General features: G+C 39.5%; 1 protein-coding gene across 7 annotated transcripts in view; it reads left to right on the forward strand.

Moving 5' to 3' along the window:
* Window positions 1-15,698, forward strand: part of APP (amyloid beta precursor protein) — a 274,512-nt gene that overhangs the window by 182,276 nt on the left and 76,538 nt on the right. For all 7 annotated transcript variants that reach the window (XM_019467786.2, XM_019467787.2, XM_019467788.2 and 4 more), the window contains 3 exons: window positions 3,335-3,468; window positions 9,822-9,896; window positions 10,589-10,747. In XM_019467786.2, coding sequence (XP_019323331.1) covers window positions 3,335-3,468; window positions 9,822-9,896; window positions 10,589-10,747 — 368 coding nt within the window. The remainder of the gene's footprint in view (window positions 1-3,334; window positions 3,469-9,821; window positions 9,897-10,588; window positions 10,748-15,698) is intronic.

Here is a 15,698-nt window from a genome sequence, read left to right on the forward strand (position 1 = left end):
ACAGTATTTGTATTTATTTCCATGTGCCTAAAAAGAAGGTTTAACACTTGAAATATTCTTAATCCTATTAAATATACCTTGCATGCTCATTTCTTTATGATTCTTTTATTCTTAATATTGCAAAGCTACATTTTAACATAGGCTATAATGCGATTATACTGACTCGGATTTTCGTGTTGATCTCCTTTCCATAAAACAGTAGACAATATTTGCAAATCATAAGACTTGGAGAAAACCATAAAATTTGCCAACCATAAAAATTGGATGGAGAATTTCCCCTACTTATGTAGTAACTTTTATAATTCCAGTTTTCGAAGAGGATGCTGTTATGGTTCTTTTTTTTTTTTTTTCTTTTTTTAATGTTTATTTATTTTTGACAGAGAGAGAGAGAGACAGAGCATGAGTGGAGGAGGGTCAGAGAGAGAGGGAGACACAGAATCCGAAACCTGCTCCGGGCTCTGAGCTGTCAGCACAGAGCCCGACGCGGGGCTTGAACCCACAAACCATAAGATGGTGAGCTGAGCCGGAGTCGGACTTTCAACCGACTGAGCCACCCAGGTGCCCCAGTTATGGTTCTGACACTTAACGGATGGCTATCTCGATCAGTGAAAATAGCCTCAAACATTTATACATTTTCATGTGTTCAAAATGAAAAGTACTGTTTGCCTAATTTTGTCATTCTGCCAGATTGCACTGTGCTGAAAAGAACTTTAACTCGTTCTCGCTTGAGCCATACCAGTTTAAAGATGAAAAAATGATTAACACCATGGGAAGCAAATTTAACATGCTAAACATCACTTCCATTTCAAGTGGGGAAAATGATGAAGTAAAATATACTTGCATATTGATTTGCTTGAATTTATGCAGAAAAATACTTGCCTTTGATTTTCTTTTAAAAAAAGATTTTAAATTGAAAATGATTTTCAGTGTTAAAAATTAAGGACTCATTTTCAATAATCTGTGGGCCTTTTATGTGGGTTATACCGAAGATCTTTTTTTTTTTTTAATTTTTTTTAACGTTTATTTATTTTTGAGACAGAGAGAGACAGAACATGAACGGGGGAGGGTCAGAGAGAGAGGGAGACACAGAATCCGAAACAGGCTCCAGGCTCTGAACCATCAGCCCAGAGCCGGATGCGGGGCTCAAACTCACGGACCGCGAGATCGTGACCTGAGTCGAAGTCGGACGCTTAACGGACTGAGCCACCCAGGCGCCCCCCCGAAGATCTTTTAGAAAAATACCTACTGCTTTTCCTTTGGGTGGTGGTCCTGTGTGTGAAATAAAAGCTCATTTTTTCTATGGTTTGTTTACGCTCCAAGATTTGGATTATGTGTGATGCCAGGGAAGAGACTGAGGGCACTGACGTGAAGGACCCTGGGTGCCACCCTGGGTGCAGGCTGTGTAACACACATGGGGTGGCATCTCATTTTCTCAGTGCACCTAGCATGCTGGCTGACAGATAAAGAAACTGGTACATAGATGACTCACGTTACCTGCCCTGGGTCACAGCCAGTCTAAGAAACCCGAGCATCAAGGTGTGCCTAATTCCAACGCTTTCCCTGTTCGCTGCCGAAACACGTTCTCGCTCACCTACCACACAGAAGATGGGACCAGATGCTTTTTAATATGTACGTCCTGTGCCAGTCCCAGACCTATTGACTCAGAATCCCCTGGTGGCAGCCGAAGAGGGAACACAAAGTGTTTTGAAAAATAATTCCAGGAATATGCCCCACTTCCCTTCCTTCCACTTGAAAGCAGCCATCTATGTAGACACCTAAACTGCTCTTTTTTTTGTTGTTGTTAATAATAATAATTCTTAAACCTTGATTAAAGAAAAAGGGGAAGAAATCTGAACAGATATTTTCTCTTTAAAATTAAAGATATTGTTTGATTATGTAACAAAAAAAGCCTTCTGGTTTTGGTTCAAATCTTGAAGCCTTTGGGTTATGGAGATTCCAGGCGTTTTTTCTCAAAGCATGTATAAAAGACATTTATCTCAGAATTTAGTTGCCAAATGATTTAGCCATAAATACTTCTCATTTAACTCTTTGGGATATTATATCTCAAATGTAGAAGTCAACAACTAGATAAAATCAGTGAAGAGTAGTACCTAGAACATGGGTGATATTTTAATAATCTTTTGAATAAAACACTTGAGTTGATTTGACCCAAAAACATAGTGAAAACACCTAATTTCACTGTTTTGGTTGAACATACTCTATTCTTTAAATCAAAGTCGTTTTTTTTTCCTTTGTTTCTTTTTTAAATTATTTTTTAATGTTTATTTTTGAGAGAGACGGAGCACAAGCAGGGCAGGGGCAGAGAGAGAGGGAGACAGAATCCGAAGCAGGTTCTAGGCTCTGAGCTGTCAGCACAGACCTCGACGCAGGGCTCGAACCCACGGACCGCGAGATCATGACCTGAGCCAAGTCGGACACCCAACCGACTGAGCCACCCAGGCTCCCCTCTTTTTTTTTTTTTTTTTTTAAGTATGCTCATAAGTGCTCTGAATTCCCACTAATCATTGCTAATCTTTTGGAAAATTGCTTGTTTAGGCATTACAATTCACTCAGCTCATGAGTTAAAATAGTTTTGTTTTATCATACTCTTCAATTTTATGGGTATTTATGTTTCCACATAATTTAGCGGTATATGTTGCAACTCAGTAATATTGCTTAGCAGTTTTCGTTGAATTCAAAGTAGAAATCACTTTCTTTCTTTGTGACAACTCTAATGAATTGGTCGGCTCTTGTCAAATTTTGCGAAGGCAGAAAGGTCCCTTTGTGATTTTGAAAATGCATTTATTGACATTTACGGGGTTTGGGGTAGTGTTTCAAACACTCTCACCAAAAGATGGTTTTGAAATCAAGCTATCTGAAAATGCCGTAGAATTTACCTTTTTACTCTATGGTGCCGTTATTCTGCAATAGACTTGGAGGTTTGTTCAGTTTCTGTAGGAATCCTAAGCTGTGATATTGATAACGTACCTTACTGTCAAGACTACAAAAGTTAATTTTGCAAGGCATCGGGATTTGGGACAAAATGTGTCAAACACCAACTGGTTTCACTCTACGCACGCTTGTTTTGCAAAGAAATTTAAATATAACGCTACACTTGCAAAATGGACTGTTTTATAGATTTTCCTTCACCCTGTCCTTGAAAGGTGTCCTGTGCTGGGAAGTGTCTCATGGTGTTCTCTTAAACAGCATTAACTTCTTGTCTGTGCTTCTCTACTAAAGTCTTTGTTTTGGAGTAAACGGGAAAAAAAATGGCTTTCTTTGAAATGATTGGATACCGTTTCCCTTCTCAAACCTCCTTCTTTCTGCCTTCTAGTTCCTACAACAGCAGCCAGCACACCTGATGCCGTGGACAAATATCTTGAGACACCCGGAGATGAGAATGAACATGCCCATTTCCAGAAAGCCAAAGAGAGGCTGGAGGCCAAGCACCGCGAGAGAATGTCCCAGGTAATGTGACTTTTCCGTCCTGTAGTCTACAACAAAGGGGAAGTCTGGACTTGCCTCTGCCTCAGAGTCTCCCCAGGGACCCTATGGCTGATGAATGCCTAGGAATGGGAGGGGTCTTTAATTTTATCCAGCTCTTTAAAGGCGTAAAGTCTTAGTTTTAAATGTTTGCTCGGAGGGTACCCGTTTGGGGTTTTTAGAATCTTCTTTGAGCATGCCACCTAGGAGAGATCCATTGACACTAAGGATAGCAGGATTTTGTAAGCACAAATTCGGTTACGTCTACAACATTCCCTCTGGTTTTATACCCGGGTGTATGCGGACCCATAACTATGGTGTTGTCCATTAAACTCCCTTAGAATGATCTGTAGTAAAGATGAGTATTTTTTTATTAGTTGCCAAATTATTATAACTTTGAACCTAACATGTCTTACAAAGCGAATTCATAGAACCACAGGAACGTAAAAGCAAAGTGAACCATAACGATCATACCATCTTGTTTCATCGATGATAGATAATGCAGTGTGGTTCAAGAGTGTGACTTCGCACTCTAGAAGAACGCAATATAAGTAACGCGAGAGACAGGCATTTGGAACTGGAGTGTTTCTTGCTCCTGATACAGTGCTCTTTTCAGTACACTGTGCGGCAAACACTGGTTTTGTTTGTTTCTTTGTTTGTTCGGGTTTTTTTTTTTTTTTTTTTGGCAGATTCTTTATGAAACAAATTAAAAAATAATTTGTTCAAAAACTGATTTACGTATAATAATATCAATTTATGATGCCTATACCAGGTGCTGGATGTTGTATATATTAGAGATAGAAAATATTAATTTTAGCCCTTTCTCAGATTCTTCGTTCATTCATTCATTCATTCATTCATTCATTTATTCAACAAATATGTATCAGCACTTACTTGCCAATCACTGGCCAACTTGCGTCCACAATTTAGAGTGTGAAAAAAACATACGAAGAGTCAGATTTAAGGAACCATAAGTGAGTAAATGAGGAAAGCTCTCAGGTTAAAGTCAACCATTCCCTTATTTGGTGTTAACATTCTGTGGTAAATATAGGAAGGTATTACTAATTCTTGTACTGTTTAGCAGAAATACTTGTAAGTTTTCATAATAGACATTAAATAGGATTCATGAGTCTGCTGTATGTTTTCTAAGACCACAGTAAGTCTTTAGTAACAGCATTAATCATGGTGTTTTGACATGTGGGGCCTTACTAACTGTAGGGAGACCTCCCCCTCCAAGAGTTAGCCAGTTCTAGAGGTAGCAAATGACTAGCCTTTGGACACACCTTCCATGATGTCAAACCAACCACTTCAAAGCCTATATCCCCCAACTACCTTCTTCAGACTCTTGCACTCTGACCCACTATCTACCTCCTCACCCCAAGTCTAGGTACCAGACATCTAGGGAGAGCCCTGTACCCCAGAACCTACCAAAACTGTTCAAACTAGCCGAATCTAAGCCTGCTTACCCTGATTCACCCATTCCTTCTCAAGGAACCCAGACTCCTGGCTACATTTTCCCTCATGCCCTCTACCTCCTGACCCACCCTGGTGCTTCCCCGCCCTCCTCCCCTCAATGACATGCCATGTCGCCTCCTCTTGGGAAGTGTGTGTGAGTAACAGTCTTTTTTCAATGGCATTTTTCTCCTGATCTGTTGACCTCACCATACTTGAATATTTAAAAAAAAAAAAACAAAAACCTATATTTTTTATTTTATTTTATTTTATTTTTTATGAAATTTATTGTCAAATTGGTTTCCATACAACACCCAGTGCTCATCCCAACCAAAAAAAAAAACCCCTACATTTTAAAACAGAACTGCTAATGGATCTAGAAGACACAACACAATTAGTTGGGGTTTTTTGTTTGTTTTGTTTTGTTTTGTTTTTAAGAGGAATGACCATAATACTTGGATCCATTTTGGAATAATAACAAGTGGGGGGAGAGTTAAAATTCTTTGAATCTGGAATGTAACGTGCAATTGTAGTTGTTGGCCATGATGAAAACATAAAAGCCAGTTGAACTAGAAAGCTAGGTAGAACGGAATACTGAGGTTTCACCCGAAGGCAGTCCCTCTGAAAAACAGGACTTTTCATTAGGAAAAAACGCAGGCTGGTATATAATCACTGTTAAGAAAGTATAGGATGACTTGGAGTTGTATTTATTACCTCTGAAATAACACCTTTTAAGCTTAAATCCTGTCTCACTTTTTGCTTCTGAAGCTTTCAGAGCCTTCTTGCTGGTCTCAAAATCATTTCAGGCACAACGAAGTCCAAAAAAGAATAATAACAAAAATAAACACTGAAAGCTTGGCTTGGCTTTTCCAGTACTGAGTGATTTATTAGTGATTTTTTTGATACATATGTCAGTTTCAGATACTCCAGATGTCTCCTAGAATAGCAACTTAATTTTATTTTAGCAAATCTATTTAACCCATGACTTAGTCCATATAAATCTTTACAGAGTTTCCTCATCTCTTAGTTATTAGTTATATCTGAGATATGAGATGTTATATAAGATATGAGATATATATACATATATATATATATACATATATATATATATATATATAAGATGTTATATAAGATATAAGAGATGTTATGCTAGAGCAGAGAGTGCATTGGTCTGCTAATTCCAGTGGTCGTAGGAAAGTGAGATGCCTGAGATTAACATTTATCTTCATAATCTGTGGTCCTGAATTCTGGGGACTGTTTGACTTTGAACTTGCCTGCCTCTTAAATCTCTATCTATGTACTAGTTGTCATTTTTTCTACATAAAATAACTAAGTCTTTGAAGATCCATAAATCCAATGATAACTGATAACTTTTGTTCATCCAGTGGAAAATTGCTTCATAAGACTATATGGAAGAACCTGAGACTTCTAATTGATTTTTATTGTAATTTTTGTTAACTATTTGTTTTCTTATGAAAACAGACATTTTGGAGGGTTTTTTTTTTTTGGTATTTGGTTGCTGGGGCTCATGATAACTAAACATATAGATTGCTGTTGAATAGGGTCTAGCAAATCTAAGATTCTGAATAGTCTATGAATGCTTTTTATTCTATATATATATATATATATATATATATATATATCATGTAATAATTATATATGTTACTTATTTAGTAGTTTTACTATATCATTAAAATGAAATTTTTCAAAATGAAAGTTGACATTTCTCTAAATTTATTATTTTTAAGATAAGCATCAACATCTTAGGAACAATCCTTTTCCCGTCACCAAATAAAAAGAAACTTAGCTCACCTATTGAATTTGCCTTTGTTTTATGTTATTATATAAATATTATATATTTTATATATATTTATGTATATTTATAAATATACATGTATAACATATATTATTTATGTGGATATATAAACACATAATTTATATAAGTTATATATATATACATATATATATAATGTATATGTAATTTTTGTATTTTTTAATGGCACATTGGGCCATGGAAGATAAAAGCATGGTCTTTAGAGCTACAATGATCTTGGTGTATATCCTTCCTTCTCCATTTTTTTTTCCTCCGTAACCTCGAGCAGGTAGCTTAACCTGGTCCATAAAATGGAGATCGCCATGACTCATCTCATGGACTGCTTAAGTCGTCAGTTAAGCAAGATAGACTTTATGAAGCTCTTAATACAAGGTCTGCCATGTAGCAAATGTACAGTAATGTTTGTCATTGGAGCACTGCAGTGGAAGCCACTGTTCCAGGAGAGAGATTGAGCCTGTGGTGTGTGTTTATCTTGCATTAAATAGGCCTAGGGTGATGGTATGAGTGAATTGTTTTCTTTGGGAGGGTATAGGGTATGGTTAAATTGCTCTGAAAGTCAAAATTCAATTTCATTTTGTAGTAGTATTTATTTTCAATGCATCAGCCAAATCAGTCTCTTTAATTATTCCATGTATTTCCCAAGCTTAAAGTTTACAGGCCAGGTTCGGAATGTACTAGGTGAGATGGCAGAAATGTAAAGGTAATACAGGAAATCAGTCTTCACATTCCAATAAGCCACTTGGCTTCTCTCTCAGACGAATTTTGAGATTCCTTGCCGTAAGAGTTCATGGTAGAGCACCGCCACCGTGAACATTCTCAAAGCAGGAAATTGAAATATTTTTTATTGCAAGCCGTATCTCATCCATAAAGCAGAGGTGGTCTTTGTAGCCCCCTCCCTACAGGTGCCCTTTATTAACTCTTAGAGACACCAAAGCATCTGGGACCACGTGTTCTTTTGTGTTCTGTTCTTATTCATAACAGTAGGACATTGGTTCCAATTTTGTTGTGACCTGTTTAGGTTATTTTTTACATGTTCTTCAAGTATAATAGAAAATTCACTCCATTCTGTTTTCTCCATAATTTCATTAAAACAACACAAGGAAGCTAGTCTTGTATCCTATATAACAAATTAATGCTAGTAGCTAATAAAATTTCTAAATAAGGAGCGCCTGGGTGGCTCAGTGGGTTAGGCGGCCGACTTCAGCTCAGGTCATGATCTCGCAGTCCGTGAGTTCGAGCCCAGGTCACGATCTCAAGGTTTGTGAGTTCAAGCCCCGCGTCAGGCTCTGTGCTGACAGCTCAGAGCCTGGAGCCTGTTTCAGATTCTGTGTCTCCCTCTCTCTGACCCTCCCCTGTTCATGCTCTGTCTCTCCCTGTCTCAAAATAAATAAATAAATAAATAAATAAATAAATAAATAAATAAATAAATAATGTTAAAAAAAAAAATAAAATATCTAAATAAAAACCTACATGGTGATTTGATATGGTATTATCTCATAAAAGTTCTCTGTCAATAGTTTTTTATTCTAAGTCTCTCTCTCTCTCTCTTTTTCTGATCTTGAAGGATGTCAGAAAAAAAATCAGTTCTTTAGGGATAAATACCTATAAATAACAGGCTTTGATAGTACAGATATTAGGTTCTTTTGTGCTTTGTATATCTACAAAGTATGTAAGTACATATCTGTCAACAGACCATTATTTTGCTTACTTGATCTTTCTATTCTTTATTCTACCTAGTTCCGGTATGAGTTGCACTTACAAAAGCTCTGCCTGACAGAGTATAGTACACTGGGAAAGGAAAGGCAGCCATAGGTGGTAAGAATCTAGTTTCATTCCATTTCAACAACATGCACGCAGCTGCAGACTTCTTGGCGTTCAGGCCAGTGAATGAACCTCTCTCAGCGTAACCCTGGGTGGACTTCGAGGATGAGAAGAGCAAGTGTTCTTTTCCTACAGAGCAGATTAGCCTGGTTACTAAATTAGCAGTACTTGCTAAGAATACGTTTTGCTACATTCAGAACATTATAATGTGTACTCTCTTGGAATTTCTGGAGGTATATAGGGTCTTCTTTGCTGTTCATGATGGGGTTTGGTGAGCAAAGGCCCCCCCTTACCCATCAGTGGGGCGGACCTGAGGCTTTCTGACAATAGAAGTCTTCTTTTTCTTCCTCCATTATGTACTTCTTTTGGGGAGTGTGTTCATGGCATGTATACACATCCGTTAAATATTCATGCCTTCCCCACTCCCCCACCCCCGACCCCATTTACTGTTTAAAAATACACAGTTGAGGGGCGCCTGGATGGCTCAGTCGGTTAAGCAGCCGACTTCGGCTCAGGTCATGATCTCGCGGTCCGTGAGTTCGAGCCCCACGTCGGGCTCTGTGCTGACAGCTCAGAGCCCGGAGCCTGTTTCAGATTCTGTGTCCCCCTCTCTCTGACCCTCCCCCGTTCATGCTCTGTCTCTCCCTGTCTCAAAAATAAATAAACGTTAAAAAAAAAAATTTTTTTTAAATACACAGTTGGAAATTTTGTAACTCGCTTTCACAAAAAACTAAAGTATTCAATTTAATGTTGGAAATCCTTGTTCAAGAAATATATATAGGGGCGTCTGGGTGGCTCAGCCGTTTAAGCATCTTAACTCTTAATCTCGGCTCGGGTCATGATTTCACAGTTCGAGAGATAGAGTCCCACGTCAGGCTCTGTGCTGACAGTGCAGAGCCTGCAAGAAAAAAAAAAAAATACATATCTATATGCCCTTTATGGATCGTTGACATTTGTGCACATCAAACAAAATGACTTGCAGCCACTTCTCAGGAAAAGAAAAAAAGACTACCTTTGTTTCAAAGGGCCATATTCCTTCGATGAACGTGAACATTGCTGTGTAATATACTGCTATGAGAAATGATACACTTCTTAGCGGGAGATCAAACAGTTTGGAGATAGGACTGGAATGCGATAATTTTCTTAATGTTTACAGTGTCGAATACAGAAAGAATAGATCTTTGAGAAAAGAACCGATGGTTTTAAATTGAAATGTTTTCTCATCTTGTAGGTCATGCGAGAATGGGAAGAGGCAGAAAGGCAAGCAAAGAACTTGCCTAAAGCGGACAAGAAGGCAGTCATCCAGGTAAAACCCAGGCGGGTTCTCCACCGGGCAGCATGGGCTAGCACCTCTAGAACCCCCAGGGTGATTGTTCACATTCCCACTAATTTGGACTATTGTTCATCATTGTCCAGGAATTCAGTTTCTTCAGCTCTTCCTTGTATTTGCTCTTAATTAGCTCAAGTTTTAATTCATTGCCATTCAGAGCTCAAGGTTTAATTCATTCATCCCCTATTGTTCCTTGCATTCTGCTTTTGGTTGCCAAATTCTTCCTTTACCTCTTCCCCTGGCACAAATCACACACCATGATTAGACTTTCGCGACAGGAACTCCTCTCACAGCTGCCTTAAGCAAATTGTAAGATCCTCGTGGTCACTTTCCTATTAAAATACGTTGAGGAAGAGCGGAGTTGTTTTGGTTGGTTTTTTTGTTTGTTTGCAATGTAATTTCGAGTTTTAAAAGTAACAGAAATTTAGCCTGTGCTACGGCTCGTCCAGTCAGTCTTCGGGGGCCATAGAGAAGAATGATTTACAGTGAGAAATCAGGATTGAGGATGGGGTGCAGGAAAGAGAGGCAACCCATAGAGCATGCCGAATTAGTCAAAATGTTGGAAGGACTGTAAATCTTGGAGTCAAATGGAGTAGGATACCCCCTTGGGAAGCCCCATGCTGCACGTCCAGTCCCGTGTTGATGTGTGCACGTGTTTGCAACGGCAGCATTTCCAGGAGAAAGTGGAGTCCCTGGAGCAGGAAGCAGCCAACGAGAGGCAGCAGCTGGTGGAGACGCACATGGCCCGAGTGGAAGCCATGCTCAATGACCGCCGTCGCCTGGCTCTGGAGAATTACATCACTGCCCTGCAGGCTGTGCCCCCTCGGGTAGGTCTGGCGAGGCCTCCTTTTACAACTCGCTTCGGGGCCCAACACAAACAGGAGGCGTGGGGGCACGGGGGGTGCTGAAGGCCACCGGAAGGAAATCTGGGAACTGTTACGAGCACCGTTATGTACAGGTCTGGCCTCGGTTCCCTTGTCTTGAAGGTTATGGGGTCACAGGGGAGCCGCCTGCACAGGGTCATCTCAGCGCAACAGAGCCGTCAGGCAGGCTTCTCAGGGACTCGACGCGCAAGACCTGACCCCAGTTAATGTGCCTGGGACAGTGACGTGTCAGGAAACGTGTCAGTGACAGCCGAAGTCAGGAAACCGCAAAAGCTGACAGGACTTTCTGTGTAACCATCTAATGACAAATAACCGAGGGTTAAGAAAAGTCGGGGCGTGGTCGGGCTGTAAGGATTTCTGTCGGGATTTTGAGGAACTAGAACTCAAGTTTCCTGCTGAGGGAAGCAGTCATATTCTCTGGTGGGAAACCCTCATCAGTCATGGTGTCCACAGAGAAGAGGCCTTGTTTGAGGTTTTCAGCAATAAATGCCCAGAAAGGCTTCCTGAGCAATGCAAGCGGATCTCCTCAGTGAGGCTTCATGGGAGAGTTTACTTTGGACATAAGGAACATTCTGAGCAGGAGTGTGTGTGTACTATGTCCGTTAGTTTATCCGTTACTGAGTGAGCGACATTAAAATCTCTGCTATTTTCTCATGTGATGCTATCAGCTTCTGCTTTTTGTATTTTTGAGCCTTTGTTTTTAGGCGCAGAAACATCCAGAGCTCTTACGTCCTCCTTCACGCCACCCCCCCCATTATCATTATGACATGACCTCTTTATCCCTGGTACTATGTTTTGCTGTGAAGTTACTGTGTCTGATATTAAAGGTATTTCAGCTTTCTTCTGATCAATGTTATCATAGCATATCCTTTTTCCATCCTCGTGCTTTTATTTAACCTGTCTTTACAGTTGAAGTGCATTTCTTATAGGCAGCATACAGTTGAATCTTGCCTTTTAAAATTGCGAACACCATGTAATGAAGTTATTGATACAGTTATGCCTAAATCTGTCGTCTTGCTGCATCTCCTATTTGTTTCATCTATTCTTTGTTCCCTTTCTCTTCTTTTTTCTGCCAACTTTTGGACTAATAAGATATTTTTTTTATGGTTTTCTTATATGCCCGTTGTAGGGTTTTTAGAACTGTAACTCTTTCGTTATTTTAGCGTTTGCCTCAGAGTTTTAGAAAATGTTTCTAACACTTCCCAATATTATACCAGCACAAGTGATACTATGCCACTTCATGTACATTACAAGAACCTCATAAAATTCTTCCATTTCCCCTTTCCCAATCTTTGGTCTGTTGTTGCCATACTTTTTCCATACTACATTATTGTTAGTTTTCTTTTAAACAATGAATTATCTTTTAAAGAGTTACATAATAAGAAAAATAGTTATCTAGATAGTTACCATTTCTGGTGCTCCTTAATCCTTGTATAGATCCATCTGGAATTATCTTCGTTCTAGTCAGAGGACTTCCTTGAAAGTTTCTTTTAATGCATGTAGATTGGTGAAGAATTCTTTTGCTTGGGTATATCTGGAAAGATCTCTATTTCACTTTTGTTTTTGAAAGACATTTTTGCTGGGTATAGAATTATAGGTAGAAGTTTTCTGCAGCTACTTTAATGATGATGTTCCATTGTCTTATTTGCATGGTTTCCAACAAGAATGCTAATACCCTTTTCTTTATCTCTGTAAATAATATATCTTTTTTTTTTTTTAATCTGGCCACTCTGAGGATTTTCTCTTTATCACCAGTTTTGAGCAATTTGATTATATGATGTGCCATGTGTATTTCAGTCAGCTATTTATCCCATATGGCTGTTTTTTGTCTCCTACATTGTAGCTTTCACATCTAGAAGTTTAGTCTGGCTTTTGTTTGTTATTTTCATATCTCTCATTTCTTCACCTAAGTTTTTAAACTTTTGGAATGCATTTATAGTTACTTTTAATATCTTTGGTTGCTACCTCTAATATCAGCTTTGGGTCAATTTTGATTGATTTTGTTGATTGTTTTCATTATATGTAGTATTTTCCTTCATCATTTCATACCTAGTAGTTTTTTATTGGCTGTCAGACATCGTGAACTTGACTTTGTTGAGTGCTGGGTACTTTTGTACACCTCTATTTTTTTTTTATATTTTTTTTTAATGTTTATTCATTTTTGGAGAAAGAGACAGAGACAGAGTGCAAGCCGGGGAGTGGTAGAGAGAGGGGGAGACACAGGATCTGAAGCAGGCCCCGGGCTCTGAGCTGTCAAGCACAGAGCCCGACATGGTGCTCAGACTCACAAACCACGAGATCGTGACCTGAGATGAAGTCAGACACTTAACCGACTAAGCCACCCAGGTGCCCCTGTATACCTCTGTTCTTGAGCTTTGTTCTGTAATGTTAAAGTACTCAGAAACAGTTTGATCCTTTTGGGTTTTGCTTTTAAGACTTGTTAGGTGGGTTCAGGGCAAGTTATCAGCTTATGGCTCATTCAGCAATACAGAGGTAAGATTCTTCTGAGTAATCTACTGTGAACACTGAGTTTTCCCATCTGGATGGTGGGAACAGGTGCTATCCCTGACCCTGTGTGAACACCAGGCGCTGTTGCCGCTAATCTTTTTTGGGTGTTTTTTTTCCCCCATGGTCTCAGCTGGATTCTTTCACTTGTATGCTTTGATCATGAGTCAGCTACTTTTTGCATAGGGACATTATATGCAAATCTGGGTTCTCTGAGCAACTCAGTCCTCCCCAGCACTCCTGCAGTTCTAGAGCTCACCTCCTTCATGTCCCCTTTCTCAGCGTTCACTGTCCTTCACCTGACGTCAGATGTCTTTTAGAAGCATAGTTCTGTATATTTTGTCCATATTTTGGTTGTTACAGGCGGTCGGGTAAATCTGGTTCTCATTACTCCCATCTTGGCTGAAAGCAGCAGTTGGCATGTATGATGTGACTAAACCAAAAAGTCTCCCACTTACACTGATTCTCCTCATTTTGATTTTTCCTTTGATGCTAAAGTTACAGCCCAGAAAGCTCTGAGGAACCATAGAAGAGCTTCCAGTACTCTTGTATAGATAGTGAGATTGAATTGACCTTGTTCTACCAGTGACATCACTGAGATTGAGTGTCTGGTCCGGGGTGACACCACCACACTGGTTCATGGACAGGGTGGAGCTGTCACAGCCGACCACTGAAGTGCCTTCTTACTAGACCACACTTCCTCTCTGAACAAAAGGCTTTTGAAAAAGAATATCACATTAGCATTTTCATGTTCTATTCAGAAAAACAGTCTCTGTTCTAGCCCTGTTCGGTAAAATCCTGTTTACATGCATTTGGAGAAGAAGTTCCTTGGTTACTCTCTTTTTCTAGAGTACTCGATTTTGGAGTCAGGGCCGTTAGGATCGTTCGCCAGAGCAGGGCTGGGTGTGGGTGTTGAGACCAGAATCTCAATCACTGACAGTTTACTGGAATGTTCCAGCTGAAAGTCTAGTCTCTGAAGTAGTAGGGTCTTTGCAGTGTGGTCATTGATGGAGCTAAAAATAAGATGGGGACTGAATGGAGTCCTGAACCAAAGCACGTTTCAGAATTTTCAGTTCTGTCCCATCTGCCATCACAGGAAAGATGGTGATGAGAAGAGTATTTGCCAAAGCTTCCTGTATTACCAAAGGGGATACTTTCAGACTGGTCACAATCGTATTCATTCTGGGCCTGTTGATCTCTTCATGCAGAATTAAACATCATGTTAATTTGAAATAAAAATTAAAGACTGGATTAGGGGCTATTTTACTGTCAAAAAAATCAGATTGTTGTTGATTGATCCAAGAAGTCTATCGAATTCTTCCCTAGAAATGCATAAAACTCTCCCATGTAATAAAAACTGGGGCTGGATAGTCATGGGGCTGCAATCTTGCTATCACCTGCCATTTAAAAAAAATTCTTTTTTAGGGGCGCCTGGGTGGCTCAGTAGGTTGGTGTCTGACTTCAGCTCAGGTCATGAGCTCATGGCTCGTGAGTTTGATCCCCACATCAGGCTCTGTGCTGACAGCTCAGAGCCTGGAGCCTGCTTCGGATTCTGTGTCTCCCTCTCTCTCTCTGTCCCTCCCCACCTTCTCTCTCTCTCTCTCTCTCTCTCTCTCCCCTCTGTCAGTAATAAATAAACACTAAAGAAAATTTTAATTAAAAATTAAATTTAAATTAAAATTTAAAATTTAAATTAAAAATAAAAATAAAAAATTTTTTAACATTTATTTATTTTTGAGAGACAACATGAGTCAGGGAGGGGCAGAGAGAGAGGGAGACACATAATACAAAGCAAGCACCGGGCTCTGAGCTGTCAGCACAGATCCCAATGCAGGGCTGAAACCTACTAACTGTGAGAACATGACCTGAGCCAAAGTCAGACACTGAACAGACTGAGCCACCCAGGCACCCCCATCACCTGCCATGTTTAAGTTAATGAGCATCTTATTTAAATTTTATTTCACGTGTTTATTTGAACATATAGCTGGACCTGGCTCTGCACTTTGGAAAAATGCAAGAAAATTCTAAGTCCCCTTTTAAGGACTTTTCTGAATTCCTGTTAAAAGACAAATCAGGAGCATGCCGGTTACTGTCCAAGGAAGGTGGCATCTTATATTGGAGCCATAAATACATTTTTTGAGATCTCCCTCATGCTTAACACAGTGCCTGGAAAAGATGAAGTATTCAGTAAATGTTAGTTGAATAGAGGAAATGAATTAGTCAGTGTTTTTTCTGTGGATTCTATAGCTGATAGCACCTTCAAAATAATTATCCCCTTAACCCTGACCATACTGTGCCGGTCCCGGCCTTTGCCACATGGGAATCTGAAACAACGTGGATTGTTTTCAACTTTGAGGCTCATATTTAATCTGTATTTTTATCTATAATT

This window comes from Panthera pardus, unplaced genomic scaffold (genome assembly GCF_024362965.1).
Source record: "Panthera pardus isolate Hobbes unplaced genomic scaffold, ASM2436296v1 HiC_scaffold_16, whole genome shotgun sequence".
Taxonomy (NCBI): domain Eukaryota; kingdom Metazoa; phylum Chordata; class Mammalia; order Carnivora; family Felidae; genus Panthera; species Panthera pardus.